Genomic DNA, 21467 nt, shown 5'->3' with positions numbered 1-21467 from the left:
GTGTCAAACTAGAAGAGTCCTTTGTTCGTTGGTGTAACCTAAAAGTGGTTTCCATTTCTTTTTTTTTTTTTTTTCGTGGAACTGCCAGCCGGCGCGGGCGTCCTTTGCCGTCTATGGCTAGAGTGTACTAGAATAGGTTGAGTGGCACGACCGCCGCTGTTTTCCTGAAGCTCCGTACGCGGTTGCGATAGAGGGCGCTACGAGCAATCCGGCTTGGTCGCGCATCGCTCGCGCGGTCGTGCGTTGCCGGGCTTCTGCGCCTTTGGCGACACGTGCGACGGCCAGTTTCTTACCGGTGTACGGCTGTCAGAGTAGCATTAAAAATGGTATTTCCACACGATAATCAGGCTTTCGCCTCATAATATTGCCCCTAAATGTTGCTGCACTGGTTTCGCGGCTCTGAGCGTCTGCTACGGTGACGCGCGAATGCGCCCCTTGCGTAGGTTCTTCGCGATTCTGTTTTTTTTAGTCTTTTTACCAATTGAGAGAAACTGTCAAGTCCGCGTGCTGTCCGTCTCATTGTGCATGGCCGCAGTAAAGCGAAGCTGTAAATAGCAGTTCAAATTGGAATGAATGGCGTGAGCGAAAGCTACACGTGTGCTTTTGTCACAACGCCTCGGCTACGGGAAGGAATGCTTTAAATAACGATGCTAATAGAAAACTGCTTTTTCTTACACCCATATTAAAAGGACAACAGCGATGTCTGCATCCCTTACCTTTTTATTGGATCAGCAGCAAATATACAAATATCGTTCAATGTGTAGAAACAAGCAGCTGTAATTTAGCCAAAGGATAAAGCCAGGCATAAACCAACGCGGTTTTTTTCCACCTGTCAACAGCATATTAAATGTGTTTACAGACACGACAAAATAAAAATAAAGATGTTTAAAACCGGCTGCTATATACAAAGAAATATCAGTCACACACACTATGCATAAAGATACATTTTAAAGGAAAACAAAATAAAAATAAAGATGCTTAAAACTTATTGCTTTACATATATACAAAGAAGTATCACTGTTACACTGGCTATGTACACAGATAAACTTCAAAGTACAAAAAAATCACTGTAAATACTATGTACAAAGAAAACTGTTACAGGTATGTAACAGGACGAGTGGAGCACTCAGCTGTACGGGAATCCTACACGCACCAACGGAGCTTTAGGTGCTGCAGCCTCCTGCGCCGTTCTTCCTTAGCTCTATTGATTCCTTTAACCAAAAAGTGCAATCGAGTGACAACATAAAATTTTACCACATGAGACTTCACTGCTTTTGCATGTTGAGCACAGCCAAGGGGTCTCCCTTCAACCCTGACCAGATGCAGCACATCTAAAATGCTATCACTGCGCAGTTCATTAGTGCTGAAGCAGTCTGTAAATGTGTCTTCTAAATAGCTAACGAAGTCAAACAGCTCCTTAGACGGGTACAACAAACCACCTTTGTCGCAAAAGTTCGTAAAGGCCGAACACTCATGTTCCTTCCCTTCTGAAGCTGGAACAAGCAGTGAAGTACGACAAGCAGTGCATCCTGACTTCTGCACACACTTTCTAGCAACATATCCAGCCATGTAATATGCTAGGCGAGAGTCACTTTTTTCCCACAAGGCTGTAATGCTCAGTTGGGGCAGCAATACTGTCATGGCAGGCAGCGCTTTCTATCACGTCAAGACCTCCTTGAGCGATGTGGTCATCAATTGTTTGCTGCAGGCTTGTTGCATCTGCCGAGTGTGCATCTCCAGTGTCGAGCAGTGATGTAAGCACCAATGGTGTAACGCTCGCACCGTGCACTGGCTTAGCTAGGCTATAGTAGTTCAGGCAGTTGACAGCAATTAAGAACTGCTCTGGGGTCGGATGGTCATTACAGCCCGACGACTGCCGCACAACTCCAAACAAGTTCTCGAGTGGATCTTGGCTTAGGTTACTCGTCATCAAATACCTGTAGCTTATTTCTGTGGTAACATAGTCCAGTAAAGAAAGCACACTGGACAGCGTAACCCTCAGGCCAGTAGCTGTCTGCTTGCTAAGGAACCCGACGCCCTTGCCGACATGCTGCTCCCACTTGTCAATGTAGTCTAGAAAACTGGAGAGCGCAGAACTACCACTTGAGTGCGGCCAAAGAGCCTCGGACTTGAATCTGGAGGTCATCAGTTTGATGAGTTGGTTCATCAGCCTGTAAATGCAAAAAAATCTTCATTAGAGCTGGGTTCAACAGTGATGGCCATTAACGCACTCTTGTCTTTTGCCCAAAGAATACAGCAGATACAATATATTTAAGTACCTGAAGAATGATTCTGTAGCATCAACTGCACCCTTTCCATAACGTGACTCAAGGGTGTCCTTGTAGTGGTGTAGACAACGCAGCACAAAGTCTCCGAATAGCTGGAAGGCAAGGGACACTCTCATCTTCTCGAAGTCATTGGGCTGAAGGTGGCTTGTAGTCAGCCCTGGCATAGCCTTCAAGGTGATGCTGTCTTTGTCCAGGTTGAAAGCCTCGGCCACAAAATACACTGAAACCTGCATCAATATAAAAGTGCAGTGATTAGCCAGTTGACTTAATATAAAATGTTAAGCAAGAATGTAATAAAACATTTATACCCGTCCATTTGGTGTGCTGAAACCACCTTTCAAGAGGGAGTTGCGGAGGCACTTCACTAGATGAGGAAAGTCTGACAGGAAATGAAGGTTCCTCTTGGGGTCCACAGGATGCTTCACCTTGCACGTTATTTTGCTTGAGGTTCCCTGGATGCCCATCGACGTCCACATTAGTCTATTCCATGAATCTCCGTCGCAGGTTATGAAGTCGACAAAGAGTCCTGCCTGTTCTGCTAGGATCGTTGTTTCGATCAATATCTTGCAGAGAAGGTCGCCCTTAACATTTCCGTGCGCAGCAAACACCCCCAAAACCTGAGAAAATTTGCCTGCAAATGGCACGAACATAACAACCATATCATGGTCGCAAGGAAGGTTCGCATCTGCCCGTGGTATAAAGGGCCCCATGTCGACAAAGCCTCCGATTCTACCAGTCTTGTCAATTGAAAGGTGCTCAGACAACTTCATTTCGTCCACCAGGATGCCGCCATGACGGCTGAAGGTGTCCATTGTGTCTGTTTTTGTCTTCAAAGTTTCTAGAACCTTTCTGTTGAAACCGAAGCCACTCCTGTACGAGGCGGTGTACTTCCGCAGAGTAGTATCGCCCGGAAGCACGAGAATGTTGTGTCTTCTCAGATGTCTATAGAGCTTCGGACTTCTCATCTTCATGAGAATGCATTCGAGCATCCATTCATTAGTGAAACGCATGCCATTTGTGCTCTTTCGCTTTGATGCTCTGAAACAGTGCCGCATATTTTCCTGCTGCTTTGGGGGCAGCGTAGAGATCTTCTCTTCGAGTGTCTCTTCTTTTAAAGCCGCGTTTTTGGCTCGCATGCCCTCAATTCTACCTTTCAGGCTGATCACTCTCTGCACTGGATTTATCAAGATTCTCCCAGGAGCATCTGCTGACCCGACCAACGCCGCTCGCCGCCCTGAGCCTAGCTGGCTCAGCGCGCGTCCGGCTCCTTGCCTAAGCCTGGTGCAGCGTCTCACGCTACTCACATCGTCGTGCCCAGCCGCCCACCGGAATGGAGTGCGTCGTAGAAGGTCATACCATCTCTGAAGAGGAGTGGTCCGACGATTCCTGGCAATCGCCCGGCTATCGTGCCCAGGAACGACGCCGACGGGAACTTCAAAACCAAGGCAAGCCCGTTCTTCAACCGTGTACGTCGGAGAATGCCCGCGCCGCTGTGCCGGAACGCCAACCCCAGGTCAAGTCACGTCCGCCTCGGTTACGTCGGCGGGCACCACTCCCCCGATTGCCGCAAGACTCCATTCATATAGTAGGACGTCCAAGAACGCCCATCGACTTGACGAAAGTGCCGCCGTGGCAATTGCACGACGCCCTGCTCAAGGCAGCTTCACTGCCAGATCAGCCACCAGCAAGTCGGGATCGCCTTCGGACGCACCCCACCAATAATACCTTTACCTTGAGCGTGATCGACTCGCAACGCGCCCAAGCCTACCTTCGAGTGAAGTCGATTACCATCGGCGCTGCTACTATCGAGCTCCATGTCTACGCCCCCCCTCCAGACGACGCCATACGAGGCATCATGTTCCATGCATACGATGACTTCTCAGACGAAGAGATTTTGGCAGACCTACAAGCCAGCAACCCCACCATTCCTATCGTGAGTGGAAGACGCTTGGGCCAAACTAGGCACGTCGTGGTTGCACTAATGACGCCAAACCTTCCAAAGTGGATATTCTACCACGGAACCGACATCAGGCTGTACCCGTTCTACAACAGGGTGGAATCGTGTTTTAACTGCCGCAAGGTTGGTCACCGCACGGATGTTTGCCCGATGCCACGTAAGCAGCGGTGCCGCCGTTGCGGAGAGGAACACCCCACACCAGGACAGGGCGAAACACCCGCATGCACGCCACGCTGCATCGTCTGCAATGGTGCACACAACACCGGCAGCTCAAACTGCAAGTATCGCTTTATCAAGAAGGCGCCACCCACCCCGCAATCGAAGCAAGAAGCGCAAGAACCTTCGTCGAACATCCATCGCAACCCATCTCACAGTGGCTCCTCCAGCAGACGCTCACCATCATCTCGAGACCATTCTGCATCTCTCCCACCACTCGGGAACAGCAGCAACCAGCAGCAGCGCCGAGAGAGCAGGTCCCCATCCCACACCCGGCGCTCAGGGTCTCGTTCAGCTAAACGACGTGGCAGCAGGTGTCGATCCCACAGCAGGCGCCCGAGGTCACGCTCAGCCCAACGACGAGACAGCAGGCCCTCATCTCACTCAAGGTCCAAATCAGCCAGGCGCAGCCCATCGGTGTCTCGTTCATCCAGTCGAGGTCCCGGAGAAGCGTCCAAGTCGGTGGCCTGGCAGCGGGGCGCCCCGGCATCACTACTATTTTCCGATTCACAGGTGAGGGAGTTGGCAAAGGAGAATTCTGCCCTTAAGGCTCAAATCTCGGCCCAGCAGTCCCAGATAGCTAAATTGACTAGCTACATCCAGTCTCTAGAAGCCAAAATAGATAGAGCACTCAGTATCGACAAACAAACTACACCCACATCATCCGAAACACAAGACGCACATCCGAACCCCCTGGCACCAAACCCGGCGTTATCGCCAGTTCCTCAACTTCAGAACGCTAATAAACGCAAGGCAGCTACACCCACAGCTTCACTCCACGCAGACGCCGACATCACTACAAAAGTAACGACGGCAGTCACGGCAGCCATCTCAACGCTGAAATCCGATCTGAACGCTGAAGTAGAAACGCGCTTTAATGCGATCCACCAAACCATCCGGGAAACAACCACCTCATTCGCCGTGTTAAAGAGCTCGACCGAAGCTGCACTGGCCGACTTCAGTGTGCAGTTGGCCATCCACCGCACACCATCCAATAGCCGGCAAACACCGGCCCCTACGCCAATAACATAGTCATGGCGGCTCTCCACACGCTCACCGTCTGGCAGTGGAACTGCAGGAGCTTCCGCAATAAGAAGGGCCATCTGCAGCAACATATCCAGCATATTCAAAACCATGCACCAAATGGGGAATGTTCGCCGGACATCATAGTTTTACAAGAAACGAACACTGCCGCTCAACTGCCCGGATACGCATCATATAATCAGAAAATAGACATATCCGCGAGCGCACAATGCCACACTGCCATCTTAGTACACAAGAATGTCACAGCCATTCAACATGAAATTGAGGGTACGAGTATTCATCACACACTGGTGGAAATTATACCAAAAAGACGAGGAGACAAGCCACTCTTCATTTTAAATATATACAGCCCTCCAAGAGATACAGCTGCGGATCTACCTTACATCTTTCGGAAAGCAACAAATCTGGCGAAGGATGCAAAGCTGCTCGTACTAGGCGATTTTAACGCAAAACATCCCGAATGGGGATACCCGAAATCCAACCCCAAGGGTCGCCGATTATGGAGCATCATACACGACCTAGGTTTCAGTATCCTCAATGATCCGGAGCAATCGACGCGAATCGGGAACAGCGTATGTCGAGATACTACCCCAGACCTCTCCCTTTGCAAAAACACGGAGGGTGCCCGTTGGCAAAACACAGGTCACACCGTAGGAAGTGACCATTTCATTCTAGCGGTAACCATTGAGTTAACCACAAGCAATGTAAAAAAACGAGCCACAGCTCGCATTACAGACTGGGATAAATTCCGCCAACTGCGCAAAGAAACGGCACCCGATTCGGTATTGGACTTGAACGAATGGATACTTTCTTTGAGTCGAGATGTGGACGCTACAACATACCAAGCAGACGTAACTCCGGAACAGCCATCAACAGATTCACGCCTTCTACATATGTGGGAGGCGCATGAAAGCCTCATGCGTAGGTGGCGGCGCCAACGTCACAACACAAGGCTCCGCCGCCGCATCTCGAGGCTCGAACGTGAATTAGAAGCCCACACCGCTGTGCTAACACGCCAACAGTGGGGCCAACTTTGCGGCAGCCTCAATGGCCAGATGGGCTGCAAGAAAACGTGGCATCTTCTGCGACACCTGCTGGACCCTGGTAGCTCCAAGTCGGCCGCACGCAAACAGCTCGCGCGAATTGTCCATCAATACCCGGGCACCAACGAAGAGCTGCTGGAGGAGCTCATCACCCGCTACATCAACACATCTCAGAAACAGAACAGCACAGAGCAGTTGCCTGAATACACTGGAACAGCCAACGAACAGTTGGACGCCGACATTTCGGAAAGTGAGGTTTGCATAGCGCTACATAAACTGCGTACAACATCGGCACCCGGTCCTGACGGGGTGACAAATAAGACGCTGCGCAACCTCGATCCAAAGTCGGTAGGGGCCATTACTGAATATATGAATGAGTGCTGGAGGTCCGGCCATTTGCCATCAGAATGGAAACACGCAAGGGTCGCGTTTATACCGAAACCGGGCAAGAAACTCGACCTGGAGAATCTTCGTCCAATCTCGTTGACCTCCTGCCTGGGCAAACTAATGGAGCATGTTGTCCTCTGTCGCTTGCAAAATTTCGCGGAAGAGCACCGCCTACTTCCCCCCACAATGCTGGGCTTCAGGGCCCATCTATCCACTCAGGATGCGCTCATCCAGTTGCATCACGATCTCCTACGACCTGAGAGTGGCACTAGTACCAAGGCTTTGCTCGGTCTGGACCTTCACAAAGCATTTGACAACGTGAAGCATAGTGCCATTTTAGGCAGTCTGTCCGAACTACGATCCGGGGAACGCATATTTAACTACGTCCGTGCTTTCTTATCTAATCGAACGGTTGAACTCTCAGTGGGTGACCTTCGTTCTAAGCTCATCACACTCGGTGATCGCGGCACCCCGCAGGGAGCTGTTTTGTCCCCTTTCCTTTTCAACCTCGCTATGAGGTCACTACCTCCCAAACTTGACACGATACCCGGCCTGCGATACACCCTCTACGCAGATGACATCACGCTCTGGACGACGGTGGGATCCGATGGTCAAATCGAGGAGACTCTTCAAAGAGCAACCGACGTAGTCGTTCAGCACGTGTCAGAAGCGGGTTTGGAGTGTTCCCAGAGCAAATCGGAGCTACTATTACTGCGACCTCCAGATCGCCGCAAAATTAAGACTCCACTTCCTAGTATTAACGTGTATGTCAATGACACGCCAATTAAGCAGGTGGCCCACATGAGAGTACTCGGACTCATTGTGCAAACAAACCACCACAACAACATTACGCTAGACCGTCTCACCGTAACCGTGAACCAGACGGCCCATCTTATATCTCGAGTGAGCGCTCGCAATCGAGGCATGAAGGAGAAAGAACTGCTACAGATAATTCAAGCCTTCGTTTTGTCGCGCTTCACGTACGCCCTCCCTTATTTGCACCTCCTTCAATCTGAGCGAGCCCAACTAAATCGGCTCTTACGCAAAGCGTATAAGGTGGCATTGGGTCTCCCCCGAAACACATCGACAGAGCACCTCCTCAGTCTTGGGCTGCATAACACCTTAGAAGAACTTCTTGAAGCGCATCTTACGGCGCAAATTCACCGATTACAGGGAAGCAGGACGGGGCGTTGGATCCTTGCTAACATTGACCATGTGGTATCTCCTACGGGTAACGATCCGGCTGTCATCCCCCCCAACATCAGAAAGAAATTCCTCATAAAACCACTGCCAAAGAACATGTTGGCCAGCCATCACGACGGTAGAAGGAAAGCGAGGGCCAAATTCTTGCAAAAAACGTACGCGTCCAACCCAACCGTTGCGTACGTTGACGCCGCCCAATACCGAGAGTTTACTAAAGCATATGCAATAAGCGTAATCACTCTCCCCGGCAACAACGCCAATTCACCTCAAATTAAAGCGGCTGCTTCTGTCCGTGTGCTTAATACGACAGAAGCTGAGGAAGCGGCGATAGCGCTAGCAGCAGCATCCGGATTCACCACTATACTCAGTGACTCAAAGGCTGCTATATCCAACTTCGCACGTGGCATTGTGGCCCCCACAACTCTGCGTTTACTATTGCCCAGTCTCCTTACAGATGCTGAGGAAGACGCACTATCCTCCATTGCGCTGGTATGGGTGCCGGCTCACGCGGGGAACCCAGGGAACGAGGCGGCCCACCTATATGCTCGAGGATTCGTCAGCCGAGCGGTGGTACCCGCCTCTGATTTGGAAAACCCTGGTGAAGCCTTGACATCCTACCATGACATCACACAATATTACCGTCTTTCGAGGCAGACAAAACCACCCCCGCACCATAAGCTAACTAAGCGCCAGGAGGTTATCTGGCGCCGCTTGCAAACACATTCATTTCCGTGCCCATACATTTATGCACGTATATACCCCGACTCGATTGATCCGCATTGCTCGCATTGTGGCTCAATAGCCACACTTAATCACATTCTCTGGGCCTGCAGGGAAGATCCCCCCTCTCTCGATCTCCTAGCCGCTCCCTCGCCAGAGGGGTGGGAGGCAGTTCTGACCTCCACCAGCCTGGCCGTTCAGCTCCAGGCCGTACAAAGGGCAGAGGAGGTGGCCATCAGGTTCAGCCTGGCGGGTCACCTACCTCCTTAAGTCTGACGACAATAAAGTTGTGTTCTCTCTCTCTCTACCTTTCAGGCTCAGCACCTTTTTAGAAAGGCGCCTGTGCTTTTGCAAGGTTGACCTCAGCCTCTGGGCAGCTGTCCTCACTTGCTTTCGGCGATGGCACTTGAGCCAAGACATTCTTGTGAGAAGAGCCTTTCGAAGGTACCGACAAGACAGGCAAGGAGCTCCTGAAAAGCATGGTAATGTTATTTTGTTGGGTTTGCTAAATGACTTCTCTAGTATACCGCTGTGCAAATAAACATAATTCGTCAGCACCAAATATATGTCACTGCTCCTGAGGTAAAGTAAGTTCACGAAGCTATCAGCCTTCAAAACAATTTCTGTTACGTCTCAGGAGCTCGGGCAAAATATCTCACACTTTTTCAATTTACCATGTTGCCTTATGTGCAAATATACTACATGTACACAAGTGAAAGATTAGTTTCGCCCTTACCTTCTGTCACTGTCGTTACTGCGCATCTCCGGCTGTAGAAAGCGCCGCCAATGACGGCTGTTTTTTTCAGGAGGCTCTTTGTTAGCTCCTCTGCGATGATCGCCGATGTAGACATGGCACCAGGGCATTTCAGTAAGCCTGAGGCTCGAAGAAGAACTCCCTCAGCTTCCCTTACAGTCTCGACACGTCCTTCAGTGATCAATTTCCCAGCGATGAATGTCCTGAATGAGACTTCTTGGTCCTTGCTTACACTGAAGAGGACCGAGCGGTCCGAGTTTACGGTCCCAGTGGACTCTACAAGCTCTCTAAGGGCGTATACCGTACCTTCAAAGTTTGGAAACCGATGGGACGACCAATACACAGACGGAGTACTCAGATTACACAAATTGTCAGCGCCAAGCACTGGGGAATCAAATCCGTCGCTTTCGAACGGCTCTTCCACAGCTGCAGTGCTTTCAACTTTCTTCCTTTTGCGCTTTGTGTCATCAAGCTTGGCTGGTGCCTCCCGTTTAGGTGGTGCTCGCTTGGGAGGAGCTGTCGAGCTCAAGTACTTTGGCGCATTTGGCAATACCGTAGGCACTGCGTCACTCGTTAGTGCCGGTGTTCCGCGCTCAATCCTCACCTCCTTTCCGTTCACAATGTGCACGTAGTCCCGCTGAATGTACCGCTTATCGAAGTGGAGCTCACACACTGCGCATTTGCTATCCAGGGGTTTGTCGCTCCGATGTAAGTTCTTCTCCCAGAGCGCCCGACGAGCTTCATCTTTCGGCACACTGAACAATGAAAGCTGCTTCTCCGCTTTAACGCCCGAGTAACCGGTGCGACAGCCTGGCGCATAACAATGCCGATGTCTGCCTTTCGGCATGGCTACACCGTTTTCACACACGAGTAAACGGCACTGAGTTGCAAAACATTTCGCGCAACACGCAGTCCCCGTCGCCTTCACTGCAAATTGCAATGGCCCGGCGGCGGACGCGGAGGAAATTTCCAAGCCGCTTCGATCGCAGCGCCCCCACGCTAACTTTCCGCAGTTCGGGCTTCGCCAGGAAGCGCAGGCGGCGCCCGGCGATCGCGCCACTCAACCTATTCTAGTACACTCTACTATGGCGGTTCCACTCTGTTTTTCCTATAGCAATATGGCCGCTGGCGACTTCACTTGCTCCCTTTGGCGGCTGCCGGAACTGCCACTACAGAGGTAGATGTTGCCTATCCGCAATAATAGTTCCGTCTGCGCATGCGTACAACGTACTACAACTTTGTTGTGTGTGGAAGGCGTGTGGTGACTGTGGACAGAGGGTCGGTTGGTGGTGCATTCGCGCGCTTCTTTGAGGGAGGCTCGACCGGCGGCCCCGGCGGGTCGGGGATGGTGCCCCTCGGTGAAGCATTATTGCTTCGTTATAGCGCCGCTCCCATATACCACGGCCGAAGCAGTGCGCGCTGGACGCTTGCTGCACTAACACGGTGAGCGGTGATTCATGCTCGGTGTGCTTTCGGTGTAATCATATGACTACCAGAGTGTCTCTGATGTGCGAACTTAGAGTTCGTTGTGCAACGCAGAACCTGTGTTATGGTTCTGGATGAAACAGTAACAGTCGATATCTACGCATGTCGATCCGTGTGCGTTGACTAGGTAGCTCTGGTCCCTCAGATCACAGCCCCTTGCCGGAAACTCATGGGTCGTGCTCAGATAAACGTGACGCTGCCTCGACAGTGCACTTTTGTGTGCGAGGGGGGGGGGGGGCAGGTAGATGGAGGTGGTCGCTTTTACAACAGCTCCAGAGGGGATTGTGACTGCACCCAGAAAACCTTCGTGGAAAGTCAGAACACCCTTAACGTTCGAGATGCCGTATCTAAGGAGATGCTCCTTTGTCGTGTGTCACTGCACACTAACACCTTTCCGAACGATTTCCTTTAGCTAAACGACTTTGTAGTGCCCGTGTGTCAGTGGTGTCGCTTCGCAGTTATGTTCATCATGTGTAGGTTAAAACTGGACAACTTGAGTGGACATATTTTAAATGTGTAATGAAGTGCTGTATGGGTAAGTGACAAAGCTTATCTTTTATGCGAGATCGCGGCAGCTACTCCCCGCGAAGCTGTGCATCACCATACATTCTCGCTTATTCGTTTTGTCGACTTGTCACATCTTGCGGGTCTCTTGTCACATCTTGCAACTGCCATTTGCAAGTCAGCCCCGTTTTCAGTGCATTTGAATGACTCGAGAACGATATGGAACACACTTGGATCTTGCAGAAAAGTGTTTCCGGATAGAAAAGCATAGTACAGAAAGCGCGCCATAGAGTGAGTATGTACTCCTCGTGAGGAGTCTGTGATTGCACTTGTATTGCCAATGCCTCCTCTATTTTATCAATGCCAGCCAGATGCGCCCGATCCAGCTGATCACTACCTTCTGCTCTACCCTTTTCTGCTCTTGCCCATCGCCTAGACATTGCGTATGGTGTGCGGTCATGGGGGAGAGGACCCCTCATCAGGGCCTCATGACAGAAATCATACGAAGCAATTTTTTGCTTCGTTGTGTACAGGTCAGTGGGGCGGTGACTTGCATTCCTCGTGTTTACAATGTTGGCGGTCACGCTGGCTCTGTAAAATATACGGTGTTTTGAGATAACGTGTCGCCGTTCGTGTAACTATGCGGGCCACCAGTGGGGATGCGTCATTGTAACGTTTCTGCATGCACTGCTTTGTGATGCGGCGGCAGCACTGCTTCAAGCCACAAAGGAGGAGCACGAAAGAACAAATCAGACGCACATATAATATTTGAGGAGGAACCCCATCTATCGCATCTGCAGGAGAAAGCGCTCGGAAGCACGTGTGATGCAAGCAGCGCTATCCATCATGTACCGTCGCATCACGACCACTATCTGAACTACTGTAGACCGACCGTTGAGAAGGGTGTGTTCGCACTGACATTGGAAAAAAGGAAAGGAGGCGTTGGTATTGCAGAGGCAATACAGAGCAATGTACATACATATCTCTTCTATATTGAGTCCTGTCAGATTACATGACATCTGTGATTAAACGATGAAACACAATTTAACAAGTTGATGACTCTGCTCGACATTGGGATCGGGACGATTGTTATAGCGTGAGAACAGAACGACGACAAAAGGACAAGAAGAAGATGAGCGCTCGTCTTCTCCCTTTGTTGTTGTTCTGTCCTCACGCTATAACAATCATCATGTCATACCAACTAGCCCAAACCTCCACGGTTTTATGTGATGGGGAATAACGGAAAATCAAGAAATAGATTCTTTACTCCTTTCAAATTTCAAGCAGTACTGTAGGAACACCCACCACGGTATTGTCCATGCCTGTGCACCTCCGCAAAGGCAAGTACGCCATGTCCATGTGGTGCAGTCCAAGTCATGCGAAAGTGTGATGATTTGTGCGAGTAAGCGGAGTGCTAAGAGGAAGGGATCAGTGTTGCACAAACCATGAAATGCAATTAAAATTTGTTGCAGTTCCTTTGAGGTGAAAAGTGGTTGTAAATAGCTTGAATATGCCTGAAGGCCCTTTATGACAGTACTGTAAAAAGTATACAGCAAAATAAAGCAAGTGCATATTGTTTACATTAATTCAAGTATATTAGAAATGAGTTTGTGTAACAGCGGTCATTAGACGGGTATAGAACAGTAAAAAGCAGTAAAACAGTATGACTTTGTCATAATCAAACTAAAATAAATACAAAAAGTGTACCAAAAAAGAAACTAACACATTAGTAACCATATCCACTCACTTGTTTTCAAACACAGGTGTTATAGAACAATTGAAGATCAGAAATATGTCGCATATCGTTCTGGGTTAAGGCATCAACGTCAATACCTTGGTTTTCAAATTTATTGAGAACTGAAAAACATTGTATTCTGTTTGAATTAGGTAATTAGTGTGCCCTTTTGGGACAAGTCATGTATTCTGGCTGTGGATGCATGGATGCTTGATTGTAGTTCTGACAGCAGTTTGAGGAGTAAAGACAACTTGTTTTAGGAAAATAAAGACAAATGCAGAAAAACTGAAGTCATATGCATTATGTTATGGTAAATTTGGTGAAAAATGGCAGCGTTGCATGGAACGTTAGCTAGAATAGATATACTTCTAAGTGCATGTTCCTGAACAAAGTTTCTGTAGTAGTTATAGTGGTGCCCCACTCAAGTATGTGTTATTCAAATAGGGGTGATTGGTAAAACTATAATTTGACCATTTTTGGAAAAGGATAACCAATACATGACCAGGCACCTACAGCTGGATACAAATGCAGATGCTGGGTCTACTGTTCTGCGATTGGCCGCTGCATGCAGACTCATCAAAGCTATGCTGGGGCACATGCATGTTTTAGTTCGATGGTGTTAGAAAAACCTGTCTCGTTCACATTTAGGGGGAAGTAGCCACTTTTCTTTAACTCTTCTATTTCTGGAAAAACTTGGCCAAATTAGTAAGTTAATTTGGGTTGATGGTAACCCTGAATTCAATGGTTATTTACTGAGGATTGGGAATTTCTTCATTAGATTGGGAACTTCATGAAATCAGGTTTTGCTAGGTTGAGCTTTAGAGAAACACCAGAGGTAAATAATACATTGACGAGGTTGATTGAGTTTTGTAAAACTCATACTGCTTGTTTCATGCCAAAGAAATGCTTAATTTCAAAGAGAGTCACATTTTAGTGACCGTCTGTGCAGCTCAAAGTGCCCACCTACAAGAATGGCCTTCTGATGTAGCCGTTCCTACCCTTTACTTGCGCCCCGTCGCGGTAGTGTAGTGGCTAAGGCACTCGGCTGCTGGCCTGCAACTCGCAGAATCAAATTTTGCTTCCATTTTCAATGGAGGCAAAAAGCTGTAGGCCCGTGTGCTCAGACTTTGGTGCAGGTTAAAGCACCCCAGGTGGTCAAGATTTCCAAAACCTCCACTACGGCACCTCTCATAATCATATGGTGGTTTTGGGACGTTGAACCCCATATATCATGATCGTATTTTGAAGCAAGTTTGCATTGAGCCTGGCCTCTACACTGTAAAATATTGCTTCAGAAACGATCGGCACCACATCATTAAAGCATCTGTCAAGCATCTGTCACAGCACTGATGCTGCAGAGCAAGCTAGAAATAATTTTAAAAATAAAAAAAGTTAACGTCATCTTATAAGAAATCCTGATGGGATGCGAAGCAGCAGCATTGCGCACGGGTGGCGTCACGGGTTGAACGATGCTAACACGGGTGCTGTGGTGAGCACTGGAAGATTCGTTTGAAGTGATGGCTGGCCAGGGTGTCTACCAACCTGAAAAGTCAGGGAATTCTGACCTTTCTGGAAAAGTCGGGGAATTTCTGAAAAACCTGGCCAGGTCATGGAAACTGACAGCAATTCTGTGCGACCATCACAAAGATAAGCATTACCATTGATGAAAGCTTAATAAGTCTCTCTTCCAACTGCAACTAGAGTGAGCTGGTAGAAGAAATGTGAAAAAAAGAGACAGTTCATATCTGTTGCTTCTTAGTATAAATGCAAAAGGATACATCTACCCATGGAACGCTAAGTTTGCTGGTGTTTCGGCACCCGATATGGGAGAGAGCCTTATTCACAATAAAAGCCATGAGAAAGGCACAGCGTACTTAAGTATGCCTAAATACGGGACGTAAAGAGCGAGAATACATTGTCGGAAACATCCCATCACTCCTGTTCAGCGTATGTACAGTTGTTTGTATCTGGATTCCAGGTGCAGGTATGATGCAAGCTTCTTTTCAATGGTGAGATTTTTATATCGTGTCATACATTGGCCGATTCAGAGCATTTCTGGTAATACTTTTTTTTGCTCTATGCAGAGCAAGTCTGTTCCCCTGGCAGATTGAGAGTGCTCCATATATGTTCCATTGCACATCTGGAGCAGCTCTGTCGCGAGATCCACTCTACAGAGCAACTTTTTCTACTCCTCGAAAATCGCTGAATTTGATCCGAAGTTGCAAGCGCCTTGTGCCTTAAAACGGTGCCAGATTTGGGCGTGCCAACAGACGCCGGTCGTGTCAGTTGCGCCTCGCGTCAAAGCTCATGTTTTGCAAGCGTAGCGTCGCTGTGCCAACGTGTCCACTCATGCAAGCAGAGAGGCGCGCTCATAGTACTCTCTTCTGACCTGTCATTTGCTCCGGAGGGAGCGCCTCTGTTCCATTGGTAGAATCCCTTCTGTTCCTCTTCGCCTGAGTGGAGTTCTCCAGTGCAGAGTTCGTCGGCCACTCAGAATCTGCAAATTGATGACACCAATAGTCGCACCTACTCCCAAATCCGGGGTTGGCGGTGGTGTCTACACCCCTACTGTGCATACTTGCGTCTTGCGTCTCGTGCCTCATGCTCGCTCCTTGTACCAACTGGTGCTCCCCCACTCTCTCGCCTCGCACAGCCGACGCAAGCAGCGTTTGCTAGTAAAAACTGGCTGCTCGCCCTGCACAACTGTTCACTGGCCACCCAGTCCATATATGTAGGCACTGGATCTGGCCTTTGTAATTCAGTCAAGGGCATCTTTACTTGGCTTTCGCTTGACTTGACACTTTTCTTAACTCTTTTCATAACTTGTGTAAGATGAGATGGAAACAATAGTACTTCAACCAGTAGTGGGGCACAATCAAACATCAGCATTTCACCATTTGTTGAAGGCAACACTTTTCCTTCATTCAATAAATATGAATAATAAAGATGAAATAACAATTAAGCATTCCTAGATCATACCCAATTATGCAACATTCAGGCGATACCCCCACCACTCTGACGTATTTACTCAAGTCCCCCCCGTAGAAAGGTGCGGGTTTTTTCTTTGTCCAGAACACATGCATTTGATGAGTCTTATTTGGTGGTCTGTAGATTCTGCATGTTCAGCGAGGGCAGCAGAGGCCACACATTTGTTAATGGTGCCATATTTGTGTTAAGTCTTTTCTTGGAATCACCAGTTTCACTGATGTACTGGTAGTTACAATTGTGGCAGCCTATGGCATGAACAAGACCAAGGAAATCTCTGCTCGGCAACCTGACCTTCACATTGGCTAAAGCATTCCTTAGCTTCCATGTTGGTACATGCATATTTTGATGTGTGTTGCTTCTACATGTCACATAGCATATCTGACTTTCAAACCAAAACACTACTCACATCTGTAAATTTATTCATGTTTGTCTGTCTAGGCCACGATTTCGGCTCGGCATGGAGGGCCGTCTGGTTTGTCTAGGCTAGAACTGCCATCAGCAGAAGCTTGCCGGGCTACTCATACCTTTTCTTATTAGTAATATTATTAATAATATTGGTGGAGCAATAGCAATGGTGGCTCATGTTTCAAGGGTAGCATTTGTGTAACTTCAGCTGAATTGCTTATTTTAGTTTTGTGAGATTGTGTAAATAAATCTGCTATTATTTTTTTACTTGACATACACAGAAGAGTGCTTAAATCAAGGTAACATGCTGACATCCGTGATTCATCTGTGGAATCAAGGTAGCTGTTGCAGATTCCTTTTTGCCACCATATATTCAAATGTCGGCACATTAAATGCTGTCCCCTAGCTTTCATTGCAGCCGTTCGAGGACTTCCGTTGCACTTCAAGCGTCAGAGCTCACAGAGACAAAACACAAACATGCACGTGCTCGTCGGAAAATGAAAGAAAGAACGAAAATTTTGCAGTACAGCTCTGTTATTGCAGTCTTGTCGTTACTCGTTGTCAAGGTAAGGTGCACAGAATAGGCGAGTAGTAGTTATTCATTCTTTTTGCTGAAAAGTATACTTTAGAGGTGTGCAAATTAGGTGGGGACACAAATCAATAGTAAATGCAGCAATCCAGATCAAATCAGATCTAATTCAATCCACATTCTAATTAGTTGAGTCAGTAAATAGAGCAGTTTAGGTTGATCTAATTCAATTCAATCAAATACACATCCTAAGCGGCGTGTGCTACAGCCATTATAGTAAACTACATTATACTCCAGTAGCAGTACTGGCCAGGCTTCCATGTCCTCATTTGGCATGCATGCCGTGAGATGGCACCACTTCTACATTGCCTAGCAGCATTGACTGCGATATCTGACTATCGCAGGCTTCTTCAAACTTTCATCTGTGGTTACTTTTAACTGATGGGTTTGCTTCGTGGTTCTTCCGAACATCAAACAGCTGACTTGCTCACTGCCTGGCTCAGGAGTTTTATTTTGGCCAGATATACATATTTTTTCGCAATTACTGCACACACTCAGAATAATCTGAGTGCATCTGCTCAATATGTTTACTTATTTTATATGGAGCGCCTGAATTTTTTTTTTACCACTAGAGGGTTTGTTTCCAGTGCACAGTTTTCCAAGCAGATGTGGTGGTCATGGAATTTGCTTTTAATAATCATCGAAAACCTGTAAAGTCAGGGAATTCAGAAATATAAAATTGGTAGACACCCTGCTGGCGAAGGTCTTGTGGTTTCTTCAGAGTGGACACGAGCACTGTACCAGAGCTGGCGCACATTTTCCCTTGACTACTACGACCTTGTGATCCATGAAGTGCATGCTGAGAGGGTCCTGCAGACATTCGACGTTGAAGTTGGCAAAGCCCAGATCCATGCACGTTCCCCTTATCGTGGTGGGTAGTTTTGATTTCGCTGACACGCACTTCAGCAAGTGCACGTCACGCATGTAATTGGCGAGCCATTCTCCTCCTCCTTCGCTGACGTCAAGGTTGAAGTCTCCCGCTGCTATAAGAAGCATGCGTCGACACGTCTCGCCGCAATCGGTCAGCGTCTCCTCCAGACAGTGCTGAAGCTGTTCCTTCGGCAGGTTGGGAGTGAGGTACAGCACGAGGATCGCGACGTTGTTGACGCGCACCGCTATGCGCTTAGAGCAGAAGCATCTTCGAAAGGTTCCGGATCGTTCTTCCAAGTCTATGTTAAACGCGCGTGGCGCACACAGACTCTGAGTGCAAACAGCGACTCCTTCAACATTGTGAGCGGATGAGAAGTGAGAGAAGAGACACGGCGAGTGGCGACAGGCTAGAGAGAGAGTGACATCAATGTGCACGCACTGCTAGGGAAAGTGTCACCTATACTTGGCAACGCCCCAACACCTGTGGCCAGGACAGCATTACACGGAGGGACAGCGTTACACAGGCTAGTCAAAGAGCTGCTTCGCATCTAAAATGGCAAAGGGCCGCTAGAGCAAAGGCGGGCCAAAGCAAAGTCTAAGATGCAACTAGCTACAAATGTAGAGGTAAGAGACGACAAAGCATGAAATCCTCAAATGCAACCATCAAAATGGAGCTAGTGGAGATTTCGAATTTAATCAATAGACGTAAGGTAGCCGACGTCGGAAAATACAACAAGGAGAGAATTGAGCACGCTGTGAAAAGCGGCAGAAGCCTCAAAGTCGCAAAGGCAAACTTGTGCATAGGAGAAAATTGGATGTATGCATTAAGGCACATGGAAGGCAATGTCATAACCAATATGGATAGGATAGTCGAGAAAGCAGATGAGCTCTACAGAGAGCTGTACAGAAGCCGAAACAACCAGGATGATATCACGAGAAACAATAATAGTCCAGAGGAATTCAACATCCTACCAGTAATGGCAGGGGAAGTAAGGAAAGTCCTAGAAGGAATGCAAAGAGGCAAAGCTGCTGGTGAGGATGAGGTAACAATGGACCTGCTGAACGATCGCGGAGAAATTTCGTTAGAAAAGTTGGCCACCTTATATACAAAGTGTCTCTTGACAGGAAGAGTACCAAAATCTTGGAAGAACGCCAACATAATCCTAATGCATAAGACAGAAGACGTCAAGGACTTGAAAAATTACAGACCGTTCTGCTTATTGTCCATTCTCTATAAACTATTTACAAAATTAATAGCTAATAGGATGAAGGCAACATTAGAGTTGAATGAACCAAAGGACCAAGCAGGATTTCGTATAGTATACTCCACAATAGACCATATTCATAATATTGTCGCGAGAGGAAACGATAGGCAGGAACTCGAAGTAAAGGACTGTTTACTCAGCCACAGCTGCCATTCACTTCTTTGCTCTCGTCTTCTGCCACCAACACAGCGTGGCATTATCCTCTCCCCAAAGAAAAAAAAAAGAAGCATCGCATGAATACCACGGCTCCGAAAAACAACAAAAGGTAGTCAGAAATGTCTGTGTCCTTTGAAAAGAAAAAGGACGAGATGAAAAATAAACAAGCTAGAAGGTAATGCACAATTGTCTTGAAGGCTATTGTCACATCACAAAGTTCTTGACTTGCAGTCAACGCGAATAGTGCGGCTTCATCCTGGAGACGTGCACCACATCCGAGGAGCGTGGTCTGCGAGAACGGTGTGACGTGTCTGCTGGGACAGCTTCGTAGTTCACTTCGCCGAGGCGATGAAGAACTCGGTAGGGTCCGAAGTACCGACATAACAATTTTTCTGAGCGTCCCCGTTGACGTATAGGAGTCCAAACCCAGACTAGGTCACCGGGTTCGTATATTACTGCTCTGTGGTGGGTGTTGTATCGGCGAGCATCTTGATTTTGCCGCGATAAAATGTGAAAGCGCGCCAGCTGCCGGGCGTCTTCAGCACGCTGAACAAATACACCTGCGTCCGTGGTAATCGTGTCCGGCAGAGTTGGTTGCAGCATGGTTGCATAAGCGCGGCACCTGTTTTGTATATTATATGTGAAGCAGCTCTTTGACTAGCCTGTGTAACGCTGTCCCGTACATATCATGAATTCCCTCGTCGTAAGTGTTAGAGCGGTGCCGAGTAGGTCAAGTTGCAGCTGCATATTGACGTCGCTCCCTCACCCGCAGCAGCTGCCAGCCCCTTCGCTCGCTCTCAATACTTTTCTCTCGCTTCACCCTCTCCATCATCTGCAATGCTCCACTGCACGTCGAGTGGAAATAGTGGATAGATCGAGTTGCGCGTCCACAGCAGCCGTGTGGCTGCTGCGGAAGCGCAACTAATTGTCTACTCTTTCGACTCGTTTATCTGCTATTAAACTTGCACGAAACCCAACCTGCCTCCCGTGTCTTTGCGTTTCAAACAAACGTTTATTTGAGTAAACGCTACATTGAGTTTCGCTTCAAACCGTTCTTCCAGCTCCTGCGTCGACGCCTGTATCAACTGGGTCCACAACGTATGCACCGCTGCTGCTTCACACCCCATCAGGGTTCCCTTTGGGGAGATGGTCCATAATTATTTTGGTTGTTTTTCTTGAAACTTATATTTTTAATATTTCTTGTACATGCATAGTAATAACTTTTTCGCTGTTGAAAAGTTTTAATGACTCTTTGCAAACTTTTGTGTCACATTAGTAGGGGTGCAACCAACCTCAGTGAGTAATACCGTACCACAAGATTTAATATGGCTGCCTATTATGCAAAGGTGCCCCTAGTCTTTGTGTATAATTTTTTGGTTACTTGATTACTATGTTTTTAATATTAATCTGATTACATTTATTTGGGGTTCATTGCACTGGCCAAACCTTCCTTCTTTGGGTCTACAAAAAACTAGGTCTTTTTGTGGAGTGTAATTGAAGTTAGGATTATTTGCATGATGCCCTTTTTAATGAAGTTTTTTATTATGAAAAATTAGCAAAAGATTGTGCTTGGTAATGCTCGCATGCACCTTAAAAGGTGTGCTTTATAATGGAGACTAATAATGTCCAATGCCTATTGTCTTTAAACAGTTATTTTCATCCACTTGACCTCATACCTAATTGTAGCCTCGAATTCAGTGTCATATTTCACAGTCGCAGTTTTCAGACTCTGAGGTGCTCTATCCAACTACACTACCCGGCTGGGTAAATTGGAAACCATTGGAAGAGGCACGTATCCCACATTATGAGAGGTTGAGGGTACGACTACCATATAAACACAGTTCGCACTGCAGTAAAT

At 47.9% G+C, this 21467-nt stretch overlaps 1 protein-coding gene across 1 annotated transcript; it reads right to left on the bottom strand.

Moving 5' to 3' along the window:
- Positions 1 to 704: 704 nt before the first annotated feature.
- On the bottom strand, positions 705 to 10459 carry LOC119175540 (uncharacterized). Its single transcript, XM_075881693.1, has 5 exons — positions 9595 to 10459; positions 9167 to 9328; positions 2597 to 3438; positions 2280 to 2515; positions 705 to 2171 (listed from the first exon to the last, which is right to left on the bottom strand). Exons 1-5 carry the CDS (start codon positions 10457 to 10459, stop codon positions 1589 to 1591), a joined length of 2688 nt encoding a protein of 895 aa, XP_075737808.1. The 3' UTR covers positions 705 to 1588.
- Positions 10460 to 21467: the final 11008 nt, after the last annotated feature.

This window comes from Rhipicephalus microplus, chromosome X (genome assembly GCF_043290135.1).
Source record: "Rhipicephalus microplus isolate Deutch F79 chromosome X, USDA_Rmic, whole genome shotgun sequence".
In the NCBI taxonomy this organism is placed as follows: Eukaryota; Metazoa; Arthropoda; class Arachnida; order Ixodida; family Ixodidae; genus Rhipicephalus; species Rhipicephalus microplus.
Note: the sequence above shows the minus strand (reverse complement) of the source record. Positions and strands in the feature narration are given on the sequence as shown.

Excerpts from the sequence above, each read along its gene's own strand:
- LOC119175540 (XM_075881693.1), bottom strand. The coding sequence starts at position 10,459 with ATGCCGAAAGGCAGACATCGGCATTGTTATGCGCCAGGCTGTCGCACC. Across the intron at positions 3,439-9,166 it reads AAAGGTGCTGAGCCTGAAAG|GTAGAATTGAGGGCATGCGA; the intron begins GTAGAGAGAGAG and ends TCAGCCTGAAAG. Across the intron at positions 2,516-2,596 it reads TCAGCACACCAAATGGACGG|GTTTCAGTGTATTTTGTGGC; the intron begins GTATAAATGTTT and ends ATATTGATGCAG.